Source organism: Cervus elaphus, chromosome 12 (assembly GCF_910594005.1).
Source record: "Cervus elaphus chromosome 12, mCerEla1.1, whole genome shotgun sequence".
Classification (NCBI taxonomy): domain Eukaryota; kingdom Metazoa; phylum Chordata; class Mammalia; order Artiodactyla; family Cervidae; genus Cervus; species Cervus elaphus.
The window spans coordinates 41,130,495-41,155,962 of record NC_057826.1 but is presented as its reverse complement, the minus strand read 5'-3'; the positions used below and the strand labels follow the sequence as shown (position 1 = coordinate 41,155,962).

General features: G+C 35.6%; 1 protein-coding gene across 5 annotated transcripts in view; it reads left to right on the top strand.

Moving 5' to 3' along the window:
* ATP8B4 (ATPase phospholipid transporting 8B4 (putative)) overlaps positions 1 to 25,468 on the top strand; it is a 265,518-nt gene that overhangs the window by 161,995 nt on the left and 78,055 nt on the right. For all 5 annotated transcript variants that reach the window (XM_043920126.1, XM_043920124.1, XM_043920122.1 and 2 more), the window contains exons 14-17: positions 629 to 672; positions 4,895 to 5,060; positions 13,414 to 13,602; positions 22,819 to 22,934. In XM_043920126.1, the coding sequence (XP_043776061.1) occupies positions 629 to 672; positions 4,895 to 5,060; positions 13,414 to 13,602; positions 22,819 to 22,934 (515 nt within the window). The remainder of the gene's footprint in view (positions 1 to 628; positions 673 to 4,894; positions 5,061 to 13,413; positions 13,603 to 22,818; positions 22,935 to 25,468) is intronic.

Sequence of the window (25,468 nt, the reverse complement as noted above, 5' to 3'; positions counted from 1 at the left end):
TTTAAGATTTTCATTTTTGTTTTAAAAATCCTGGTATTTTCCAATATATTTGTAATAAGCACATATCGGCTTTATATTAAGAATAGTTACTTTTAAATGTTTGGCACATGGGTGGCTGTGTTCTCTGACCACAGAGGGCTCTGACATTGTTTAATGTTTACATGCTAATTTGACCTTGCCATTACAGATATTAAAGATGTATCTGGCCCAGACCAAGATAGACAAAGATGTACTCACCAGGCTGTAGCACTGATGAGAGTAGGTCTGTCTTGCATACCATTTTGGATTCCCTAACAGTGTGTATAAAGTGAAAAACAAAAGTTTGCCTTGTGCAAACATCATAGATAATGTAACAACAGAATGATAAAATTTACAGAAAAACAGAATTATGACTTATTTTGTGTTAATGTGTGTTGATTTTAGTTCTGTTTTGGGCAAATGAGTATCTTTCTGGTTAATTGCCATGTCTAGCGTTAGTGTTTGAAAACACTCTTAAAAATGTCTAGGTTTGAACTCATAATGTCATCTAGTAGTGGTACTTTAATAAATAAGTATGTTTCTTCAAACTAAATGTATAAATCGAGTTTCAATTTCATCTATTTTTAATTCTCAGTTTTGATTTTGGCAGGCGAAGTGCATGATGACCTGGGTCAGAAGACTGACATGACTAAGGTGTGGAGGTGATTAAGTTCACTCTTACTTTTAATTTCAAATTGTACATGCTTTTAAAAAATGATGAGTTCCTAGAAGCCTAATTTCCACTATGACCAGATTAGATACTTAATATGTAACTTTAATAAAAAGATTCATATGGTTCAAAATTCCTTCTTAGCCAGGTTTCCCAGTCACAGAGTTCACTGTCTTTTTTTCCTCTCTATGTACAATCAAATATATTTCTCAAATTTACATAGATGGTAGTGAACTATATTTATTGTGCTTAACTTTCTTCCTTAGCAATGATCAAGATCCTTCTGTATCAGTGGGGAAAAAAGGGCTCCCTAATTCTTTTTATGGTGAATAATATTTTATTATATTGATGTTCCTTAACTTATGTAAGGAGGTAGGAATGGACATTCAGAATATTTTCAACATTTTGCTTGTAAAGGAAATGCAACAAAAGTAACCATGTTATATCACATGGATCCTATACTCTCTAACAAGTTCCATTTCTAGAAATGGGATTGCTAAATCAAAATGTATGTGCATTTGTAATTTGATCAGTATTTCCAAATTGTCCTCTTTAGAATTTGCACTAATTTACCCTGTCACAAGCAATGTACAAGAATGCCTGCTTTCTCCTACCCTCCACCAACACAATGTTTTATCAATTTTTTTATTTTTTAAAATTAATTTTTATTGAAATATACTTGACTTACAGTGTTGTATTAATTTCTGCTATACAGCAAAATGAATCAGTTATTTGTATACATTTATTCACCAGTGTACCCTGTCACAAGCAATGTACAAGAGTGTCTGCTTTCTCCTGCCTTCACTAGCACAATGTTTTATTAAAGTTTTTGATTTTTGACAAGACTATTTAAAAAGTCAGTTTGCTGTACAGGAGAAACTAGGCACAACGTTGCAAATCAACTGTACTTCAATAAAATAAAATGTTCTCTCCCTTTTCTGTACAAGAATTTGTGGTTATTAATTTCCCTCTGAACACTGCTTTAGTTTTATTACATGGATTTTGGCCTGTAATATCTTTATTTTTGTTATATCAGTTTGAATAGCCACGCTGAACCATGAGAAGAACTAAACATTTTGAAGAGGTTGGGACTCACCGCTGCCTTATAATATTTTTAATAAAAGAATAGATTTGTATTTCTACTTTGGGGGATTTATTCGGGTTTTCTTTGTGGCTTAATATGATCAATTTTGTCAGTGTTCCAGGGTCCTTAAAATGAAAGTTTATGTATTTTCTGTTTTCAAGGTATAAACTTAGCTGTATTGTCATTTAATTCTACCTTATTAATTATATTATTTAGGTCTTCTGTTTCATTATTTTTTTGTTATTTGTTTGGATTAAAGAGGTTAATAAAAGTGTTCTGATAATTTCTCTGTCTCTCTCTCTAGCTCTCCTATATAGCCTGAGTCTTCATTTTATAATTATTGATGCTATTGTGAGGTGCACTGATGTTCATAGTAGTTATATTTTTATCATGAATGTGCTCTTCTTTGATTCATTTAATTCTCCTTGTCCTGGATGCAACCTTATTTGATATTAAGATCATGTCTCCTGGTTAACTTTTGATTTGCATTTGCCCACCTTTTTATTCAACATTCCTGAATAACTTTGTTTTAGATATGTCTCTTAAGAATGTACATCATAGGATTGGATTTTACTTTACATGCAATTTTTTAGTAAGTGACTTAAGGACATTACATTGGATCTGTTAAATATTTTAGATTATACTTTATAATTTTTAATAATTCTCTGTATGGATTCTACAGACTATGTGTTTGCTTTTCTTATAGTATCTAGGAAAATATTTCATTGTTTCTCCACTGTATACTCTTCAAGAGTTTGTATAATACTCTTAATACTTTTTTTGTAAGGAGTATCTATCAATTTCCCAATATGAAAAATGGTGAAATTATTATGTTTATCTTTTTTTCCCTCACATTTTCCTACTATTTTTATTAATGATGCTTCTTAATCTTAGGTGTACATAGATTTCTCTTAGTTGATTTGAGTTTTTAAATGGTATCTTCTGACCTTCAAATACTAAAATGAGGACATCAGGATCTTCTAATTTTTAAGCAGTCTTTCTATGTAGTCAATGTATATAGCATATACATTTTATTTTATAATCCTAATCTGTTTCTTTTATATTTAGTTCTTTAGTTAATAAGATTCAGTGCTTACCACTAACTACTTTTCCCTTTCCCACTGTTTTTCCAGTTATCTTTTATTTGGCCGAAGTGTATCCTCCAGTTGCAAGAAGGGTTCATGAGAAATAGCAGTTCAGAATTATCTGTTGACTTAATCATTGAATGACATTACTAAATTCATTGATTAGCTCTAGTAGTTTTCTGGTAGCATCTTTAGGACTTTGTATGTACAGTATCATGTCATCTACAGACAGTGACAGTTTTACTTCTTTTCCAATTTGAATTCCTTCTATTTATTTTTCTAGTCTGACAGGCTAATCTTTATGAGTCACGGTTTCTTCCCTGTGTGTCGGGGCGGGTGTTTAGGGAAGTCTAAGGCCAGTGTGTATTTTACTTCTTACTAGTGAGTTGATCAACTTTTTCTCCTATTGGGTAGTTGTTTTTAAATTTAATACATGAACAAAACAATCTTTGATTAAAATAAGTCTCTATGATTCTGAAATAAACACAGCTAATGGACGGACCACCTTGTATACTGGTATGTATTCTCATGTACTTGGATATATTAAATATTATATTTAAAATATTATTTTGCAGTCTCCAAGACAAAGTGTATTTGAAAAGTATTTTCTCATCAGTTGTTCTTGCAAAGACCTTATCATAGGTCTAGTCCTTTGAGTAATAAACTTTTAAAAATTAGTAGTATGTTTTATGCTTTTCATCAGTCAGTGAATTAACAGAGATCTTATTTAATATTAAAATTATCTTCTATTTTGTTCTATCTTTAATCCTATTTCTTTCATTTTTGTGATCAACAAATTTTTAAGTGGACAGTAAACTAATATTAACAATGAACACAGTGTGTACTGCAGATCTCTAGAACTTTTTCACCTTGCACATCTGAAACTAATTTCTCATTGAACTGCAATGCCCCACTTCCCCATTCTTCTAGTCCTTGGAAACTACTGTTTTACACTCAGTTTTTGTGAATTTTACTATGTTAAATATCTTACATAAATAGAATTATGCAATATTTATTCTTTTGTGAGTGATTTATTTCTTTTAATGTAATGCCTTCAAGGTTCATTCATGTTGCAGCATAAAGACAAGGTTTCTTTTTTATGGCTGAATAATATTCTTTGTGTGTGTGTGTGTGTGTGTATGTGTGTGTATATAGATATATAAAATCACATATTCTTTATTCATCAGTTGATGGATGTTTCTTTTGTTTCTGAAGTGAAGTGAAAGTGTTAGTCACTTAGTCATGTCTGACTCTTTGTGGCCCCCATGGACTGTACCCTGACAGGCTCCTCTGTCCATGGATTTCTCCAGGCAAGAATACTGGAGTGGGTAGCCATTCCCCTCTCCAGGAGATCTTTCCAACCCAGGGATCAAATCCAGGTCTCCTGCATTGCAGGCAGATTCTTTATCATCTGAACACTAGGGAAGCCCTATGTTGTTTCTACCTTTTGGCTATTGTGAATTATGCTGTAGTGAATGTGTGAGTACAAATATCTCAAGATCTTGATTTTAATTCTGTCGTAATATTTTGCAGTTTCTTTAGTGAGATCAGAGAAAGTACACTGTAATCAAACACATTAATATTTTTATATCTTAAAATATTAATTCATGCTAAGTAGACTTTAACAGGTCTATAATTGCATACATACTATTCCAGGTCAGATACTGCTGCCAAAATGGGTTCAAGTCAGGTCAAGTTTTTCCATCAAGTAGGTTTTTAAAGCAACTTTCAATTTTTAGGGCTTCTTTGTATTTTGAAGTTGAAGTAAACATTTGAGAATTTGTACAGCCATTGGATATTTTTCTTCCCCATATGCTTTTGGAAGGTTTATTGCTCTGGTAATGAAGGCTTACATGGCTCTGAAATGAGAAGATGATATTTAACAGTAATGAGGAACCAGAAAGCCATTTTAGTGCCAGGCTTTGGAGGCTGAAAAGTCATACAAACTCTAAAAATACTTAGAGGAAGTGTTTTTGAATTTTAAAAGACTTTTGTTGGAATGAAGTCTACAGTTTTGTTGTTGTTGTTCTCCTACAGAAAAAAGAGACTGTGGGTTTCTCAGTCAGCCCTCAAGCAGACAGAACATTTCAATTTTTTGACCACGATTTGATGGAATCCATTGAACTGGGGGATCCCAAAGTGCATGAATTCCTTAGGTTACTTGCACTCTGCCACACTGTAATGTCAGAGGAAAATAGTGCAGGTAAGTGCAAAGTGTGTCTGAGTCTTGTTTTTTAAATCGGTATATATATTTTCATTAAAATGTTTGGAATTGAAGGATTTTCTAATCCAAAATACAGCATCGCATGAAGGCTTTACCTGTTACTAGCTTTTCTTTGTATTTATTTGTATACTGAATGTTTTCCAAAAGTATGGAGAGGCTTAAAAGAAAAGAAAAAATTAGGAACAGTAAAAAGATGAGGGCCTAGATAAGCCAGTTAAAAGGGATAAATTTTTTTATGACTGAACATTGTATTTGCATACAACAATGCTTAAACTGATCTTTAATACTAATGCCAATAATGATATTTTTATCTGAGGATATCACAATGCCTTTAAGTAAATTTTTTTAATCTCTGCCTTCAAGTTTATTTCATTTTTTAAGCTCTATTTTAATAGCTATCTGATTTTATTTTAATAATATGATATTTTCTTAGATCTCTTTGAGGATATTAATTATTCTTAATTTGAAATCTTTTGTTTCCTCTGCTGTGTTTCATTTTATGGAATGTTGTTTTTAGAGTTCTGTGTCTAACTTTCATGTTGTTCTCAAATGTTTTTTTGTTTGTTGTTGCCTGTTCTTGTTTGTGTTTGAGCATCCCAGTTTGCCTCTTGGTGAATGTAGCTTCTGATAGCGGCCTGTCTCCCAGAATTGTTCGGGAGAGTCACAAAACATTGCTTGTCTTTTGGGCATGAACTCCCTTCCTGGAGTTCATCTGATACCTGGGCTTAACTTATTTTTTCAAATCTAGTGCTAGGATTCTGTGTCAGAACTCTCATTTCAGAGAAAGTTATACTTAAGGTCTGGCCTAAAAGAAGGTATCACAGTCATGGACTCCCTTTCTCTTGTTAATTAATTTCTCTTATCCTTGTGGGATTCTGAAGCTATTTCTGGCTGTTTTCAGCTTTGGTCTCCAGCCCCAGCATGAAAACCGTAAAGGGTTCCTTAGGTGGATTGTGTACTTAGTATAGAAGAACATTTTCAAGGTTTCATCTTGAGGCAAATATCACTGTAGCCTGTTGTTGGAAGTAAGCTGGCAGGAGGAGGAGCCCAAGTGGTCCCGGCAAGCTTGAGTGGAATTCTTCAACTCAAGATCACTTCTGCTCTTCTCATTTGTTGATTCTGATTTGGAGAAACTTTGGGAGTTGCTTTTAACTCTGTATTAATTTTCTTTTTCAAATTCTTTGAACTGTTTTTCTCCTTTCTTATCTATTCATTTATCAAATCTACTTTTTATCTTTCAGACATTTCTCAAGTTTCTGGTTCACTGAAAATACTCATTCCTCTTTTATGGTATCACTACAATTTTTTCATATTGTGATATTTTAATATATAAATTAATTTTTAATTGGAGGATAATTGCCCTAAAATATTGTGTTGGTCTCTACCATACCTCAGTACAAATCAGCCATGGGGAAACATGTCGCCTCCTTCATGAGCCGCCCTCCCACCCCTTTCTACCCCTCCAGGTTGTCACAGAGCACCTGATTTGAGCTCCTTGCATCACATAGCAAATTTTCACCAGTTATCTAATTCTACACATGGTAATGTGTATTTTCAATGCTACTCTCTATTCGTTCCACCCTCTCCCTCCCTCACTGTGCCCCAAAGTCCATTCTCTCTGTCTGTTGTTATATAATTAAAATGCAATAAAACACAGATCTTAAGTGTATTGTTTGATGAATTTTGACCATTATATACACCCATGTAACCACCACCCCGATCAAAGTATTAATCTTTTCCATCATTCAAGAAAGATTACTTATGTTCCTTTCTAGTCCACATCACCAACCACTGCCCAAGCAACCACTATCCTGATTTTTATCATCAAAGATGAGTTTTGCCTGTTCTTATATTAATACTTAATATAAATGGAATCATACAATATGTATTCTTTTGTGTCTGGCTTCTTTCATACAATGTAATGTTTTTGTCATTCATCCATGTTGTCATATCAATCAGTGGTTCATTCTTTTAAATTTGAGTAACATTTCATTGTGTGAATATGTTTACCACTTTTATTCTTCCCCAGCCCTCTGTTCAGACATTTAGGTTATTTCTAGCTTTGGATTATTATGGGTAAAGCTGCCATAAACATTTTTACGTCTTTAAAAATGTTAACAAGTTTGTTTTTCGTAAATACTTAGGAATGGAAATTGCCTGATCATAGCATTGGTATGTTTAAGAAACTGCCCAACTATTTTCCAAAAATGGTGTATCATTTTACATTCCTACTGTCAGTATATGAGAGTTCTAGTATCTTTACATTCTTACTAACATTTTAGTATTGTTACTATTAAGTTGTACCTATTCTCATGGATATGGACTGATCTCTTCTGCCATATAAAAGCATTTTGAAGTGAAGAGAAGTAAATGTGTGTATCATTTCAACTATTTCAGTTTTTTTCTTTGAGATTTCAAATTCTTGGTGAAGGATTACAATACTAAATAAGGGGAAATTACATTTTTTTCTCCTTTTAAAGCTCTAATTATAGGATAGATGACTTAAATCCATGTATGTTCAAGAGCACTGGAAAATATAAACTTTACTTACATAAATGTTAGTTATGATAAAGAACAGAACCCAAATCTGATGAACTTAAAACTACATGACTCTGTAATTTATAGCTGAGGGTATTGCTTTTATTTTAGGTGAGTGCTCTTTGTTTCATGGAGACATTTGGGAAAGTTGATATTCTCATTCCCTTTGCCAGGATAAAATTTCAGAAGCGAGAAGTGGAAGGTACAAAGGCTTCAATACAAGTTTTTTTCTATTTAGGTGGACATCAGTTAAAGAGATAAAAAATTTAGAAAATTTTTCTTATTGCCTTAAAATCAGTCCTTTAAATTTGTTGAAGCTTGCTTTATGGCTTGATATGTATTCAATTTCTGTGTTTTGTGTGTGCTTGAAATAAATGTGCATTATCCAGTTATTGAAAATGGGGTTCTTAATATATCTACTAGATACTGTATGTTAATTGTATTGTTTAATCTTCTCCCTCTCTGGATTCTTTTGAGTACTTGATTTCTTGATTAATGAGAGTGTATTTAAATCACTATTGTATAGTGAAAGTGAAAGTCGCTCGGTCATGTCCGACTCTGCGACCCCGTGGACTATACAGACCATGGAATTCTCCAGGCCAGAATACTGGAGTGGGTAGCAGTTCCCTTCTCCAGGGGATCTTCCCAACCCAGGGATCAAACCCAGGTCTCCCGCCTTGCAGGCGGATTCTTTACCAGCTGAGCCACAAGGGAAGCCACAAGCATGGTTAGATGCACTGTAATTGTGTATTCATTAATTCTACTTTGTTTTGCTAATGTTTGCTTTGTATGTTTAAGATCACATTATTAGATACCAGTTTAGAGTTAAATTTTTTAAAAATGAAAACATCTATCAATGTGTATTTACCCTTTTTATCATCTCTAGTAACATGTTTGCCTTAATGTTTATTTTGTCTGATGTTAGTATAGTTATAGATGTTTATTTTGTCTGATCCAGTATAGTTACTGATGTTTCCCTCTTGTTAGTATTTGCATTGTTCAGCTTTCCATACTCTTTCCTGCCATTCTTTTTTTTTTAATGTTCTAGACACATCTCTTGTAAATGACAAAATTTTTGATATTTAAAAGAATATGTAGTTTAACCAAACCAAATTGTAAATAGAACATTTAGTCAATTACACATTGTTGATTATCAATATGTTTAGGTTCTAAGTATTTAATATATGGACTTCCCTGTGGTTCAGTGGTAAAGAGTACGCCTGCCAATGCAGGAGACACGGGTTTGATCATTGAGCTTAGAGAAGAAAACTGGCAAACCACTCCAGCATTCTTGCCTGGGAAATCCCATGAACAGAGGAGCCTGGTGGGCTATAGTCCATGAGGTTACAAAAGAGTCAGATACAACTTAGTGACTAAACAACAACAGCAACAATTTAATATATAATTACTGTAATTACTGATAGATGTCTTTCTACCATCTTATTTTGTATTGTATATTTGCCCTATCATTTGTCTGCCTCTTCTAGTCTTACAGATTTAGGTCAATTTTAATTCTATTGCCTTGAAAATAATATACATAGAATACAAATCTTATTTGTATTCTAAGAATTGAATTTGTATTCTAAGAATACAGATAAGATTTGTATTCTTAGTTAATAGCCTAGAACTTTTAGCATAATTGCTTCAACAAAGCCTAAGCCTTTTTGCACAAAATAAGGACCTTAAAACACTTCAATACTAATAAACCCTGTCCTTATTTATATAGTATTTTTGTCTTATATTTTCTTTTTCAGTCCCTCCAGAGGTTATTTTTATGGTTTTTACAGTCAGTTTACTTAGATCTATTCATATATTTACTCATTTCTATGCTCTTTAATGCTGTCCAATCACTGAGCTTCTGCTGGTCAAAAATGCATTCTTTAGAATTTCTTTTAGGCAGAAGCTACTGGTAGTAAGCTCTCAAAAACTTTAAAAACAACTTTATTTCATCTCTATTCTTTAAAAAAAATTTTTTTTTACTGAAGTATAGTTAATTTAAAATATTGTGTTTAATTTCTGCTATATAGCAAAGTGACTCAGTTACATACATATATATATACACACATGTATATATGTATATATATGCATTCTTTTTTATATTCTTTTCACAGGATATTGAATATAGTTCCCTGGGCTATACAGTAGGACCTTAATTTTTTATCTATTCTGTATATGATAGTTTGCATCTGCTAATCCCAAACTCTCAATCCTTCTCTCCCACAATCCCGCTTCCCCTGGCTCATTCTTATTCTTGAATGATGTTTGTTGTGTGCAGAGGTTTAAGATGACAATTTTTTCAGCACACTGAAGATATTTAACTATATTTTGACTGCTATTTCTGTTACTGCATGGTCAGCTGTTAGTTCAGTTGTGACTTGAAGGTGATCAGTCCTAGGTTACTTTTGAGATTTCTTCTTCTTTCATATTCTTAGTGTAGGTATGAATTTTTAAAATATTTGTATTGCTTGGAATTCATTGAGATTCTTGAGTCTATAGAATGTTGTCTTTTATCACTTCTGGAATTTCCTCAGCCATATTATTTCTTCAAGTATGGACTCTGACTTATTTTCTCTCTTGTAATAGATCTTTAGTGTGTAACATTCTCACTTTATTCTCTATGTCTTTTAATAATTCTTTGATTTTTTCATTTCATTTTATCTTTGTCCCTCTGGGGTATATTCTGGAATTTTCTCCATTTTTTACCCTGTACACCAATTCTTTCTAGTAGTATTTAATCTGCCCAGTCCATCCTAAAGGAGATCAGTCCTGGGTGTTCATTGGAAAGACTGATGCTGAAGCTGAAACTCCAATACTTTGGCCACCTCGTGTGAAGAGTTGACTCATTGGAAAAGACCCTGATGCTGGGAGGGATTGGGGGCAGGAGGAGAAGGGGACGACAGAGGATGAAATCATTGGGTGGCATCACTGATTCGATGGACATGAGTTTGAGTAGACTCTGGGAGTTGGTGATGGACAGGGAGGCCTGGTGTGCTGCGATTCATGGGGTCGCAAAGAGTCGGACACGACTAAGCAACTGAACGGAACTGAAGTCTAATTCTTTTTTCGAATCTGATTAATTTTGTCCCTTTTATTTTTTTGAAATCCATTAAATATTTGTTTGTAGTATTTCTGATAACTTCAATATCTAAAGTTTTTAGGAATATTATTCTCTCTGTTCTTTCTGTTGGTTCTAATTATATCTTGGCCATTTTATTTGGGACTTCATTTGTAGAAATTTTTCAGGTTCTGAGGCTAAGACTGGTTTCTCCAAGAAAGGATTTGCATTTCCTTTAGACACTATTTGGGCTTCCCTTGTGGTTCAGCTGGTAAAGAATCCACCTGCAATGTGGGAGACCTGGGTTCGATTTCTGGGTTGGGAAGATCCCCTGGAGTAGGGGAAGGCTACCCACTCCAGTATTCTGGTCTGGAGAATTCCATGGACTCTGTAGTCCATGGGGTTGCAAAGAGTCAAACACGACTGAGCAACTTTCACTTAGTCACCAGTGTATATTTGTATCCTAAATTCACAATATCTGTGAATTTAGGATGCAAATATACATGAAAGTCAATTTTCTGTTATAAATTTTCAGCATAGTTTTTTTTTCTCTTATAAATAGTTTTCCTTATAGGCACTCTTAAAATGGGCACTGTTTTCCAGTTTACCTTCACACTGAGAGAACATCCTTTTGAGTGGGGAGGGTGCTCAGTTTTAAGAAGTGGTCTCCTATTATACATCTTTCCCTGGCCTATGTCTTTTCTAACCAAAGCCCTGAGATACTGGAAACCAATTAGTTTCAAAAACGCCCATCCTTTATTCCACCTGTATTTTTTTTCCTCAGTCTTTGACCTGAGCAACTGCTGCTTTCTTGCCAGTCCTGGGTACATGCAAACATGTTTAAATGCTTTTTATTTATAGAATCAATAGCTGGTTCTAACAGAGGAGATTGATCCTGGAACCTAGTCCACCATGTTTCCAGAAGTGGAAGTTATTAGTGTCATTTCATAATAGATGAAGTAATTGCTTCAATTTTTTTAATTTCAAAAATTAATTTATGCCTATTGTAGCAAATGAAGCCATACAACATAAAGATTTATAAAGGCAAAGGTAGTAATTTCTCCCCTGAACTTTAATTAAGTCTCTAGAGAGGTAACTAATGTTAACATTTTGTGGACATAATTTCACATTTTCTACTTGCTTATACATATATGCATATATATATATAGATAGATATGTAGGTAGTTTTTTTAGCAAAAACAGAATTCTAGTACATAGATTAATATGCAACCAGTTTTCTTAACAATTTATCTTGGACGTTACTATAAATCAGTAAATATGGATCTAGCTTTGCCTACTTTTTTCTAATTTATTTTTACATACAAAGATAATTTTATATAGAAGGGCTTGCTTTATTCATGCTGGTTTTTAAGTGTATTTTAATTTTTTCCCCCACTCATTCTTTTCCTCTCTTCTCTCCTCTTACTCCCACTCCGGCACATACTCAATACCAGGTACCAATCATTAATATCCTGGTTTGATTCCTTACATTTCAAGGGATTTTTTTTGATGTATTTTCATAAAAAGATCATTAGTAGCAGACTGAAGAGGAATTTGTGATGTCTGCTTCATCACTCTGGTTGTGTTATCTTGCAAAAGTCACATAACATTTTCAGTCATAAGTTTTACCAGTATAAAATGGAAATACAGGCATACCTCATTTTGTTGTGCTTCACTTTATTGCACTTCACATATATTGTGTTTTCTACAAATTGAATATTTGTGCCAACCCTGCATCAAGCAAGTTTATTGGCACTATTTTTCCAACAGCATTTGCTCACTTTGTGTCACTATGTGACATTTTGGTAATTCTTTTAATATTTCAAACTTTTTCACCTGGTGACTCAGCTGGTAAAGAATCTGCCTGCAATGCAGGAAACCCAAGTTCGATCCCTGAGTGGGGAAGATCCCCTGGAGAAAAAATGGCAACCCACTCCAGTGTTCTTGCCTGGACAATCCCATGAACAGAGGAACTTGGCAGGCTACAGTGCATGGGGTCACAAAGAGTCAGACATGACTGAGTGACAAACACATATATTTCTCATGGTAATCTGTGATCAGTGATTTTTTGATGTTACTATTGCCAAAATCTTATGACTTACCTAAGACTCAGATTATTAACATTTTTTTCACAATATTTTTAAATTAAGTATGTATGTTTTTTATACATAATGCTATTGAACATATAACAGACTACAGTATAATGTAAATGTAATTTTTATATGCACTGAGGAACCAAAAAGCTCATGTGAATCACTTTATTGCAATAGTTGCTTTATTGCAGTGGTCTGGAACCAAATCTGCAATATTTCTGAGGTATGCCTGTAATAATTTTAATCTCTACCTCATTGCCATGAGGATTATGTGAGTTAATTTATATTAAGTGTTTTAGTTTGTGAAGCTTTCTTGGCATGTTTCTAGTCACTGAAAATACAAAGGTGTGGTCTCTGACCTAAGAAGCTTTCCGCACAGGAGGGAGGCAGCTCAGGAATGAGTTTTTTCCTGTAAGCTGACAAGGGCTCTAGTAGTGTTATACATGGTGTCCTGAGAGTTCCTCAGGACAGGTGTCTGGTCAGCTGGTTAGTCAGTGGAAAAGGTCTAATTTCTACAGCTAACACTTGGGTTGGGTCTTATAGAATGAGTTGGAATTGATGTTGGTGTTCTGTGAATGTTACTATTTTCAGTATTAATAATCTGTTTCTTTTTATTATTTAATCCACTTGTTTCTTTTCCTTTTAGGACAGCTGATTTACCAAGTTCAGTCACCTGATGAAGGGGCTCTAGTGACTGCTGCAAAAAATTTGGGGTTCATCTTTAAGTCTCGGACCCCAGAGACAATAACAATAGAAGAATTGGGAACACTAGTTACTTATCAATTGCTTGCCTTTTTGGATTTCAACAATTTCAGAAAAAGGATGTCTGTCATAGGTATGTCATAGGTTGGTGGCTGAGAGTATTTTCGATCTTCTGATAATGCTATGGTTATATGGAAACTTCTCAAGGATGATTTCACTCTAGTTATGTGCTGAGAGTTGTCATATGTATTAACTTTTTGAACTTGTGTCATCCTCAACTTAGCCTCAAGTTTGTAGCAGTGAGTATAACTAGTGTCACAAGTGCTTATTCTATGTCCAGCACCATCACCTTACCCTTTTCCCCATTTTCCTCCTTCATCCCCAAGCTATGATTTTACTGTCTGTTTTCTGCTTCAGAGAAAAATTGCTCTTGTTCCTCCATGCTAAAGGTTCTACCTGTTCCCATCTATTTTCCTTCCTTACTCACTCCCTTCTCACTTGCTTGTAACTTCCCTTTCTTCTTCATCACTGACTTCTTTCTTCAGCCTGCAACTCTATGATCATCTTTGTTTCCTTAAAGATATTGTTCATATTCTGATCTCCACTGATTTTGCCACCCAATTTTTCTTCTTTCCATCACAACTTAATTTTTCAAGGTCAGTTTTTGATCCTCATCTTGGCTTCTCTTTTCTGCCTATAAGGGTCAGGCTTCTGCTCTACTCTTCAAGAAGGAATTCCTTCTCAGCAGTTTGACATCACCTCTTAACTACCCAGTGCAATGACCTTCCCCCTCTTCCTTCTTTCCTCCCTTCCTCCTCCTCTCCCTCCTTCCCTTCTCCTTATCTATCTACTATCCATCTGTGGATCTGTCTATCCTCTGTTACCATCTCTATCTCTTTAAACTTAGTGACATTTGATACTGTTAATCTATCTGCTTCTCTTGACACTCCTCTTTTGGCCTCTTTGACCACACTGGCTCCTGGGTCTCCCCTTGTCCTGCGCTTTCTTTCTCAAGCTCCTTCTCAAGCTGACTGTTCTTCCTCATACTCTTCAGTGTTGGTGTCCTTTTCTCTTCTGTGCCCTCCTTGGATAATCTTGACCACTCACATGGTGGTAGCTACTGCCTATATTTTGTGTCCTTCCCATATGGTTCTTCAGCTTCAGTCTCTCTCTGAGGCCTCCACACACATTTTCAGGCTTCTTTTCAATTCTGTCACTGGATTATACTACAGTTATCTCAAATTTTGTATGTCTAATATAGAACTTTGTCACAACTATGTTCTTATTAAAATTGTTACCTATCTTTTGCTATATGCCAGTGTGAGTGAACTGAACACTTTACAAATATTTTATTAAATTCTTGTAATAGTATGTCACCCCCAATCAGGAGATGGGACATTTAAATCTCAAAGATTTTAAGTATCTTTCCCAGTATTGTCATGTATCTTGTTACAAAGTCAGTAAGATGCAGAGCAAATATTTGAATCCAGATTTGTCTTTCTCCAAAGTCTGGCCTCTTTATCCCTGTTGTAGGTCACACGCTTTTGATACCTCCATCTACTTTGTGCCCCTAGGTTACTGGCTCTCAAACTTCAGCTCCCATCAAAACCACCAGGAAGACTTGTTAAAATGCAGATTTTATTTATTTATTTTTGCATTTTTAGCTTAGCAGTATATTTAAGAACTCTTTCCTTATCAGTACACAAAAAATATACTTTAAAAATTTTAAACTATGTAAATCTCCACTTTATGGATTAAGTCAAAATTTATTTTGTCCCTTGTAGTAGTAGTATAGTAGTAGTAGTGCTAGTTGCTGAGTCTCCCTGAAGGAGACCCAGGTTTGATCCTTGGGTCAGGAAGGCCCCCTGGATAAGGGAATGGCAACCCACTCCAGAATTCTTGCCTGGAAAATTCCATGGACAGAGGAGCCTGGTGGGCTACGGTCCATGGGATTGCAAAGAACTGGACACGACTGAACGACTAACACTTTCATTTTGTCCCTTAGTGGTGGCCGTTTATGCTATCCTCAGACTTTTGCTTTTACAAGTACTGAAATGAGTAGCCTTGTACTTATTTCATTTTGTACATGTGCAGTTATTTCAGAAAATTTATCAGAAATGAGATTGTTGGATAGGATAAACATGTTTTTAATTTTGATGGTTCTTGCCAAATTGCACCCATTGCAGATATATCATTTTACAATCCCACCTCCATAGTATGAATGCCTTTCCCCCTATATCCTCATCAACATCAAACTTAAGATTTTTATCAATTTTTAAAATGGCATGTAACAGTAGTTTTAGTTTGTACATTTTTATCATGGATGAGGTTGAGTTTATTTCCTATGCTTGAGATACATGTATATTTTCCTTCGGTACAGTGTTAGTACTCTTCACTCATTTTGCTGTTGAGCTACTAGATTTTTTTCTTGTATATTTATAGAAGTCCTTATATATTAGGGAGAGAAGCCCTTTGTGATGTAGCTTGCAAACTTTTTTTCCCGTTTGTTGCCTGACATTGGATAGTATTTCTAGCCATACATATAGTGTGTTTCATGTACCCTTCTTCTGTTTTTCTTTTAATATGATTGAATTATTTTAGGGCTTCTACAGTTTGAATCATATTTAGGAAGCACCTGGTAATTTAGAAGATAGGCAAATATGTGATTTGGAAAGATAAGTATAAAGTAAAATGCAGATTTTAAATGCTGTTAAAGTGCAGCCCTAGAGTGTTTGATTCAGTAGGTCTGGGCTGGGGCTTAAAAGTTTGCATGTCTCATAAGCTCCCAGGTGTTGCTGCTGCTGCTGCATCACTGTTTGGACCACAGTTTGGGAGCCATATCCTTAGACTAAGATCCTCAGATACTACTCTTTATTCTCCCCTGAGATACTCAGCATGCCTTGTACACTTTCTCACTGTTTGCATGGACTGTTTCAATGCAGACCTCTCCTGTTCTCTTCCTTTCTCAGAAAACTCCTAATCATCTGGGAATATTGATTCAGGTGTCACCCATTCTCTTCATTCTTTTCCTCCTTTCTGAATAACCACATTTTCCTCTGTTTCCCAGAGCCCCTTGTTCGAAGCACTAGTGTGATACCAGTCCTGTGATACTCACGACTTTTTCCTGTTAAAGTCATGCTACCTGAAGGCAGGGACTGTGCCCTAATCTTCATAAACTACCCAGGGCCAAGCAAAGTGCTTAGCACATAGTACATTCTCTAGGAATATCCATTAAATAACATTTAACCCAACATTTTACAACTTATGAATATCCTGATCAACATGTTAAATCAGTTCTTACTCTGAAAAACGTGTGTGTATGTAACAGTAGGACTTTTGGTGTCTTACTACTGGAAACTAGCCCTGGGAGTTTGCTCTTAGCAGGTAAAAACCAAACATCATCTGAGGATGTTTATTTTTATTTTTCTGACAACAGGCTGTAGGCAGTCATTGTCAGTGTTACTAATGAGCACATATGCTGCTCTGGGTGTTGACCTGATGTTGTATCAGCAGGGACTATCTTCTATTTACAGCTTCAGGGAAGTGTTATTGATGTTGGGTTGGCCCAGAACTGTCTTCTCTTTGCTTTGAGGGTGTTGACAAAACCTAAGATTGCTACACAGGGAAGCTTTTGGCTTTTCCCCAGCATCAGTCACTATTACAGGGAAATCACAGCCTAACCACAAATGTCACATGTTTGCCTTAATGGATCCCATATGAAGAAAGGTAGTGTTCCACCGCAGAATGCATGGAGGCTTGGGGCTTTATGTTTGTTCTGTTTTTTAATCAGTTCTGTTTGTTTTTTAATCAGAAGGAATTTGAAAGAGAGACTCCATAGACAAGTCTATGTTTGATAATAAGACCAAAAAAACCCAACAGTGTCAGACTCATGATTGTCACGGGTTTGGTGGGGAAAATACCCCAACACGAAGTGTCAGACATTTGTTGCTGTTTCTTCTCCTCCTCCTCCTAGGTCTTCTCCTTCTTCAAGCCTGTTTTAGACAATCATTCATTGAATCATGAATGTATAGTTTCAGTACTAGTGGTACTTTCATTCTGGGGCAAGAGCCCTGATTTATTCAGAGGTTTTAATTTATTCTAAATAAAAATAGATTTCTGTAAGTAATTTTTTCAGAAGGTATAAAAGATACAATATTTTAGCCACCTGATGCAAAGAACTGACTCACTGGAAAAAGACCCTGATGCTGGGAAAGATTGAAGGGAGGAAGAGAAGGAGACGACAGAGGACGAGATGGTTGGATGGCATCACTGGACATGAGTTTGAGCAAATTCCAGGAGTTGGTGATGGACAGGGAAGGCTGGCATGCTGCAGTCCTTGCAGTCACAAAGAGTTGGATATGACTGAGCAACTGAACTGAATTGATAAAATATACTTCATAAATAAATACATGGGTGCAATCATGAGAAGTTTCTTCAGTTGTGTCCGACTCTGTGCGACCCAAAGAATTGTAGCCTGTCAGGCTCTTCTGTCCATTGGATTCTCTAGGCATGAATACTGGAGTGGGTTGCCATGACCACCTCCAGTGGATCTTCCCAACCCAGAGATCAAACCTGCCTCTCTTAGGTCACCTGCACTGGCAGCAGGTTCTTGCCCACTAGCACCACCTGGGATGCCTTGAGAAGTGTATAGATCTCATTATATAGTTTTGGAAATATGTAAATAGTTATTTACATATTTACTAATTATGTAAATAAAAACATAAAATTCAAGGATAGTTATTAATAGGGCCAAATGGCAGATAATTATTAAAAAAAATAAATTACAGTAGCTCCTTGTAAAGCCCTTACCAGATCTTTACATAAAGGTTTCTCAACTCTAACCTTTTAAGGATTATCAAAGTACAAATCACACTGAGATGTGACAGGCATTTCTAACCCAACTGCAGTATGGCAAGTATAATTATTCATCATCCTTCATGGTATTACTATTGTATTTACTCTTACAGCAGAAACCTGGAACCATTCCTGAATTTTTTTCTTTTCTTTCTATCACAAAGGTATAACTACTGCTTACAACATATTTTTCATAATTATAATTTAACTCAATCAAGCAAATATTTATTAAGTACCTACCATGTTCTAGGAACCTGAAGCTGAAGTAGAATATGAACCTGAAAACTACTTTGTGGTTGCATCCTGGAGAAGATGGTGAAGCAGGGTAGGAAATAGGCTAAAAGGGGGCAGATCTAGATGATTTCTGTTTTTGCCACATTAAGGAGTCCATTATTCATTGGAAGGACTGATGCTGAAGCTCCAATACTTTGGCCACCTGATGCGAAGAGCTGACTCATTAGAAAAGATCATGATGCTGGGAAAAATTGAAAGCAGGAGGAGAAGGGGATGACAGAGGATGAGATGGTTGGATAGCATCACCGACTCAGTGGACATGAGTTTGAGCAAACTCCAGGAGATAGTGAAGGACAGGGAAGCCTGGCGTGCTGCAGTCCATGGGGTCACAAAGAGTCAGACATAACTGAGTGACTGACAGAGGAGTCAGACACAACAATAAAGGAGTCCAGACTTGATCTAAGGGCAAAAGGAAGCAATTAAGGGATTCTACACAGTAGTGTGAAGATGATTCACACTGTGTGTGATAGCTGTGTTATAGAAGAGTTTGGAGGGAAACAGGACTGGGATGAATAAAACCAATTAGGTTAATATGATAATCTAGGAAAGAGAGAAGGTGGCAGAGACCTCTTTGTTTCGAGTGTTGAAGGGGGAGGAGATTTGAGTGTTGGCCAGATAACTAATTTGGGAGACTGAGTGGATTGGTGAAGCTGATATTTCAAACTGGAGACAAAAATAAATAAGACCGGAGACATAGGAGGAATAATTAGTTATTGGTGATAGACAATGTATCCAGTTTGAATTTAATGTGCTCGGGCACATTTAAGAGGAGATGTCCAGTTGGTAGTTAGATGTCCAGGCAGAAGGGAGCACTGGAAATGGATTTAGGCAGGAGATACACATTTAGACCAACCATCCTATAGCTGAAGCCAGAAAAAGAATGTGACAGCCCGAGGAGCGTGTGAAGGATGGGATGAGAAGTCAGTCTGGGGTAGATCTCTGAAGAACACCAGTATTTAAAAGACAGGCAGTGGGAACAAATTCTATAACTAAAAATCTATTACCTTTGTCCAGGCTCTGTTTATTTGTTATTTCAGTCATTTAAAACTGCTATGTTATTTTTATTTTAAAAAGCTAACTTCTGAAAGGACTGAGATTTTATTAGCCTAAAGATTTCCTAGCAGAACTGACTAGAAGCCTTGAATGAAAAGGGATATAAAACTAGCTGAGCTGCTAAAAGAAATGTTCAGTGAGTAAAATTAAGCAGGATTCCATGAAATTGAACTGTGCAAACTCAAATTTAAAGGAGTTAATGCTGGGATAAGAGAAGGCATCAGATATGGAAAAGCTTTACTAAATCAAGAAATTGTAGAGCTGGAAAGACATTAGAAATTAGGTTGTTTAAATATCTCTTTTTCACAATAGAAATTGAGATGGTAAGACAAAGAGATGGTAAGGAATTTGCACAATTCATAATCAGTTTGTGATTTCCCTAGACCAGCGATTCTCAATGAGTGGTCTGGGGAACCCTAGGAAAACTTGAAAGATTTTCAGAGGATTCATAAGGACAAAAGTATTTTTATAACAATGCTAATGTTATTTATCTTTCAGTTTTTTTCTCATGAGTATGTCACAGAGGTTTACAAAAGCCACATGACATGATACCACAGCAGATTGAATACAGAAAGCAGATATGAGAATACAACCATCTTCTACTAAACCAGACATTAAAGAGATCTATAATCATATAGAACATTTGCCAATCCCCAAACTATTTTGTTTTGGAAAAAATGTCACTTATGTAAATATGTAATGTTTATTGTTTTTATTGATATAATAATTACATTTTGATTAATATTATTAGTGTCATAAGACTATTGATATAATTTTTTCAGTTTTAATTTCTAATGTAAATATTGATAGATAGGACCCACCTGTAGTCCTCATGAAGTTTTAAGAGTGTAAAGGGGTTCTGAGACCAAGAAGTTTGAGAATCAATATCCTACCTTGGACTTTAAAAAATTAGCAGTCATAGAGAAGTTTTACTAGTAAGTGGAGGATATACACCCTTTGACTTTATAGCTCTGGTAATGGAAGGAAGAAAATGTGGGGGAAATTAAATTGGATTGCTGTATAAGAAAAGAAAGAGAAAGCCTTTCCTAGGAGTAAATGTTTTCCTCCCACTTGATTGAATAGATATAAATTGCATTTTTTTCTCTCATTTTCCCCACTGTGGACATTAGAGACAGAGTACAAGAAAAATTGCATGAGTTCTAGAAACTATGAAAGTTGACCATGAGTCCTAGAAGAGAAGACAACCCATAGATAAATCTCAATACAAAAGTTTCCAGGGTGCATTAGATTTATTCAAGCTAGGAGGAAATTGGGTTAAATTGGATTAGATCTAGTGTTGACTAAGGGTCATTAAAAATTAGAGGAAGCAACCTCAGTGTTCATCAGCAAATGAATGAGTAAAGAAGATATGGTGTACATATATAATGGAGTACTGCTCAGCCATAAAAAAGAATTAAATTTTGTCATTTGCAACAACATAGGTGCACTTGGAGGACATTATGCTAAATGAAATGTTAGACATAGAAAGACAAATACTGTATAATATCTTTCATATGTGGAATCTAAAAAATACAACAAATTAGTGGCTACAACTAAAAAGCAGATTCACAGATATAGAGGAGAAACCAGTGGTTACCAGTGGGGAGAGGAAAGGGAGGAGGGAAATTTTAAGGATAGGGCATCAAGAGATACAAACTATTATGTATAAAATAACCCACTAGGATATATTGTACGGCACAGGGAACATAGCCAATATTGTAGAATAACTTCTGAGTTTCCCCCCTGGCTTAGTGGTAAAGAATCTATGTGCAATGCAGGAGCTACAGGAGACACAGGTTTGATTCCTGGGTGGGGAAGATCCCCTGGAGGAGGGCATGGCAACCCACTCCAGTATTCTTGCCTGGAGACTCTCATGGACAGGGGAGTCTGGTGGGCTACAGTTCATGGGGTCGCAAAGAGTTAGCCAGGACTGAAGCGACTTAGCATGCACATATATAGAGTAACTATAAATGGAGTATAGCCTTTAAAAATGGTGAATCACTGTATTGTACACCTGTAACTTATATAATATTGTACATCAAGTTTATTTCAATTAAAAAAAGATTATGGGGAAAAGTAAATTATTGTACTGTGGTATTTATTATATTCCTTTAAATCAAGCTCTGAACCTCATATCCTCTTAAACTAATAGTAGTCAATATTTATGTTCATCTGTTTTCACTCTATTTTTAGAGAAAAGGTACAACGGAGTGGAAAGCATATAATAATCTTAGACTCAATGAAGCTTGTGAGGGTCACTGTTCAAACCATGAAGCTGTGACATGAGCAGTTGTCCTAAATTGTATTGGTCCTTTGAAAGTAGTAGGGGAGAAATACATTTCTATATCATTCATCTGTTTAATAAATAATTAGGTGCCTGGTATGTGCCAAGATGTAAAACCAAGCCTACAAAAACAGGTCAAGTATTCTGTGGCTTAAAGAAAGATTTGTCTGACAGCAACATGTGTGACACCCAGGGGAGGAGTAGAGGATTGTATATGAGGGATTGGAGCCTCGTCAAGGCTATCATTCCCAAACCTGGGTGGAGCAGGTTAAAACACAGCCCTACTAATACAGACTTCTAGTGGGAAGAAGATAGCAACTTCAATTTTGAAAGCCCCCTGAGAATTGTGCTTGTAGCTAGGATTATGACCCAAGAGTAAAAGAGCTTTTCTAAGGAGTAAAGGTAGTGAAGAAATACGTCAGCAAGGGCTGAGAAAAATGCATAAACCCTGACTTTGAATGACTCAAATTCCCTATGGTGATCATTTGGCATAATGTTGATAGCTGATTCCTATAGTCAGTCTTGAATTTCACATCAGGAGACAGGCAAACAAAGCTCACAGTTCTGCTCAATACAGAAGGCTTAAATTTAAATGCATCAGCCCTTCAGAAATAGTAAGTAAGGAAAATAGGAAGATTGTATGCATCAGAACAAAAATACTTGTTCCTGTAGATGGAATATTTCTAAGTTAACAGGAGTAAAGTGAGGTGACTTAGGTAATGACCTTTTAACCAAAGGCACTGAGTATCTTATGATTGCCTAAAACACAATGCTCATTTCCAAACTGCCTGGCTGGAGGCCAAGGAGAGTCTAATTTTGATGGATTTCATTGATTATTGTCTACTTTCCCAACTTTCTTTTCAGTTCGAAACCCAGAAGGACAGATAAAGCTTTATTCCAAAGGAGCAGACACTATTCTGTTTGAAAGACTTCATCCATCCAATGAAGACCTTCTGACTTTGACTTCAGACCATCTCAGTGTAAGTGCCCCTGTGGTAAAGTTAGCATGGTGGCCCTTTGGTAGCTTCCTGTGGTTAGGTCTTCTTTTTAAAATATCAGCTAAGTGATCTGATTTCTGAAATAGAAAGTGTGTGGAGAATGGCTCCATAGGAAACAGTGCCAGTGAACGTTTAGAAACTGGCACATGGACCCACCCCCTGCCTTGCTGAGCATCAGGTTAGTCTCTCCCAAGGTGGATGAACCCACAGCCGATGAGAAATAGCCACTGAGCATGGGCTCCTGAACACTGGTCAGGAGACGACTCAGGACACCAAGGGAAACCTGCTCTGACTTCCTTACAGTTGGGGACTGTTCCATCTGGGTGACTGGACTGGTTTTAGTGAAGAGGAACTGGAGAATTGCTTTCCCTTGGGTTCTGTTGTGTCTGGTACTAATGGAATCTCTTATGGTTACTCCCCTCCACCCAGGTGATAGTTTAGGGTCATGTTTATATGGTGAGAAGAAAATAATCTTTGTAGCCAACTTTCTCCTTAAAGGGTCTTTTAATTCAGGTCATATATCGTGATGAATCACTAATGTTCCCTGGGTTGAAGTTAGCAAATGCATATAGCCTGAGACTATGCAAAGTTTCTTTCCAGAAGCTTCCTAGAGGGAGCAGGGATGATCTTTGGCATACGGTTTTCTTTTTGCAAAAGAGTAAGAGTCTAAGAATAAATATGAATGTTATCTGATTTAAAAACCTGAGATTTCAATGGTCATTCTAACATTTGTTTGAGGTTCTGTTAAACCCAATATGAAATTTAAGGGCAACTGCTGAAAACTCTTATTTCCTCCTTGGTTTCTCTCCTTTAAAAAGCAATTGAGGGTTCATTTTCTTTGCCAAGCCCTATATTTAATATAAACCATTCCCTGAATCTTTAAAAAACAAACAAACAAATAAAAACCTCTGCCTGACTTTAAAGAATGATGGTTTGGTAATATTGGTTACAAACATAGCTATTGTTTTTGTCTTCCCAATAGAGCATTCTTGATTTTCTTTTAATCTCTTCCAGAAGGCCATCATGGTCCTTTAAAAAAAAATTTTTTTTTTATGAAAACAACATTGGAATCATAAGCATTTGATTTTGCCATTGCTCAAACACCAAGGTCCTGGATTTTCATATTAAAGTATGGGAAACCTAATTTGATCTTTCTACATTTCTATGTAGATTTTTTTTTCAGGTAGTATCAATTTGACTTGCTTTTGCTTCTTTCACTTTATTCATTTTGACTTCTAAATTCTGAGGGTTTAAATTTATATTTAGTTATTGATTTTTGAATGATTTAATGATAGGAAATGATCTTGCTAATGTTCATTTAGGATTCAACTTGTTTCATGCACTAATTAAATAACTTAAATCATCTGTCTGCTTTTGTAGTGTCATCTTAGCATTGATTCACTGCTCTGCAGAACAGAGAAAAGCACTGGTAATGCCCAGGGGCGCTGCAAGTCAAAGTCAAAGAAGTGTTTGTGGGAATTAAGAGGACAAAAGATCATTATAAGGCAGTAACTAGATTTTCAGATCAGTTGGGGACCCAGTGGTGGTTTTGGAAGGGAGGGCTTGTACAGTGTGATTGCAATATCCAAAGTGCTACCAATTGCCTACAAGATAAATTTGGATAATTTTTCTCATGCTCTCTCTGAGCTAAACCACATCACCACAGTGGGCACTGATTTTCCATTTACCTAATTAGGGTGTGTCAAAGTTTAATTTGTGTCTGATCACCAACCTGTGTCTGTTCCATAAGCTAGAATACAACAGAGAAGACATGTTTTGTGGCAATGCTCAAAGGAGCAGAAATGGCTATAAAAATGCTTCCAGTATAGAGGCCCATAAAATGGCCACTAGAGAGGCCTGTGCAAAGTGGGAGGTTTTTAGCATTTATCCAAGCTTTCAACATATATTTCTAGCTGTTGTGACTGTTTGAAACACGTAGCAACTACCACTCTCCTATGTTTAGTGAATTATTTGCATAATAGAAGGATATAGCAGTCGAGGTATTATTTCAGACTCTCAGTTGACTGAGACACTAAAGAAGGAGTATCATCCTCCGATAAACTTGACCTGTTATTAAATACTAACTCTACAGAAGATAGTTTATTTAAAAAAATGATTTTTAAAAAGTAACTGGGCTTGATGATCTCTTTAAAATTTCAAGCAATTTTATTTTTAAAATTAGACTTTACTACAGCAAAAAAATATTATAAAAGTTTTAGGATGAAAAGTAAAAGTCAGCTTCAACTTCTAATGGATTTGAGCAAATTCTGGGAGATAGTGGAGGACAGAGGAGCCTGGAGGGCTGCAGTCCACAGGGTCATAGAGTTGGACACAACTTAATGACTGAGCAACAACCACCACCACTTCTAGTACTGGTTCCCAGAAGTGAAAATTTGTATTAACTTTCCTGCCTTTCTTTCTCACTTTTCCTCTAGAGTTATTATTATAATGTTAATTAATATCCTTGAATTTCTATTGCATAACATTTATTTATTCATCTTTATTGAATACATTTA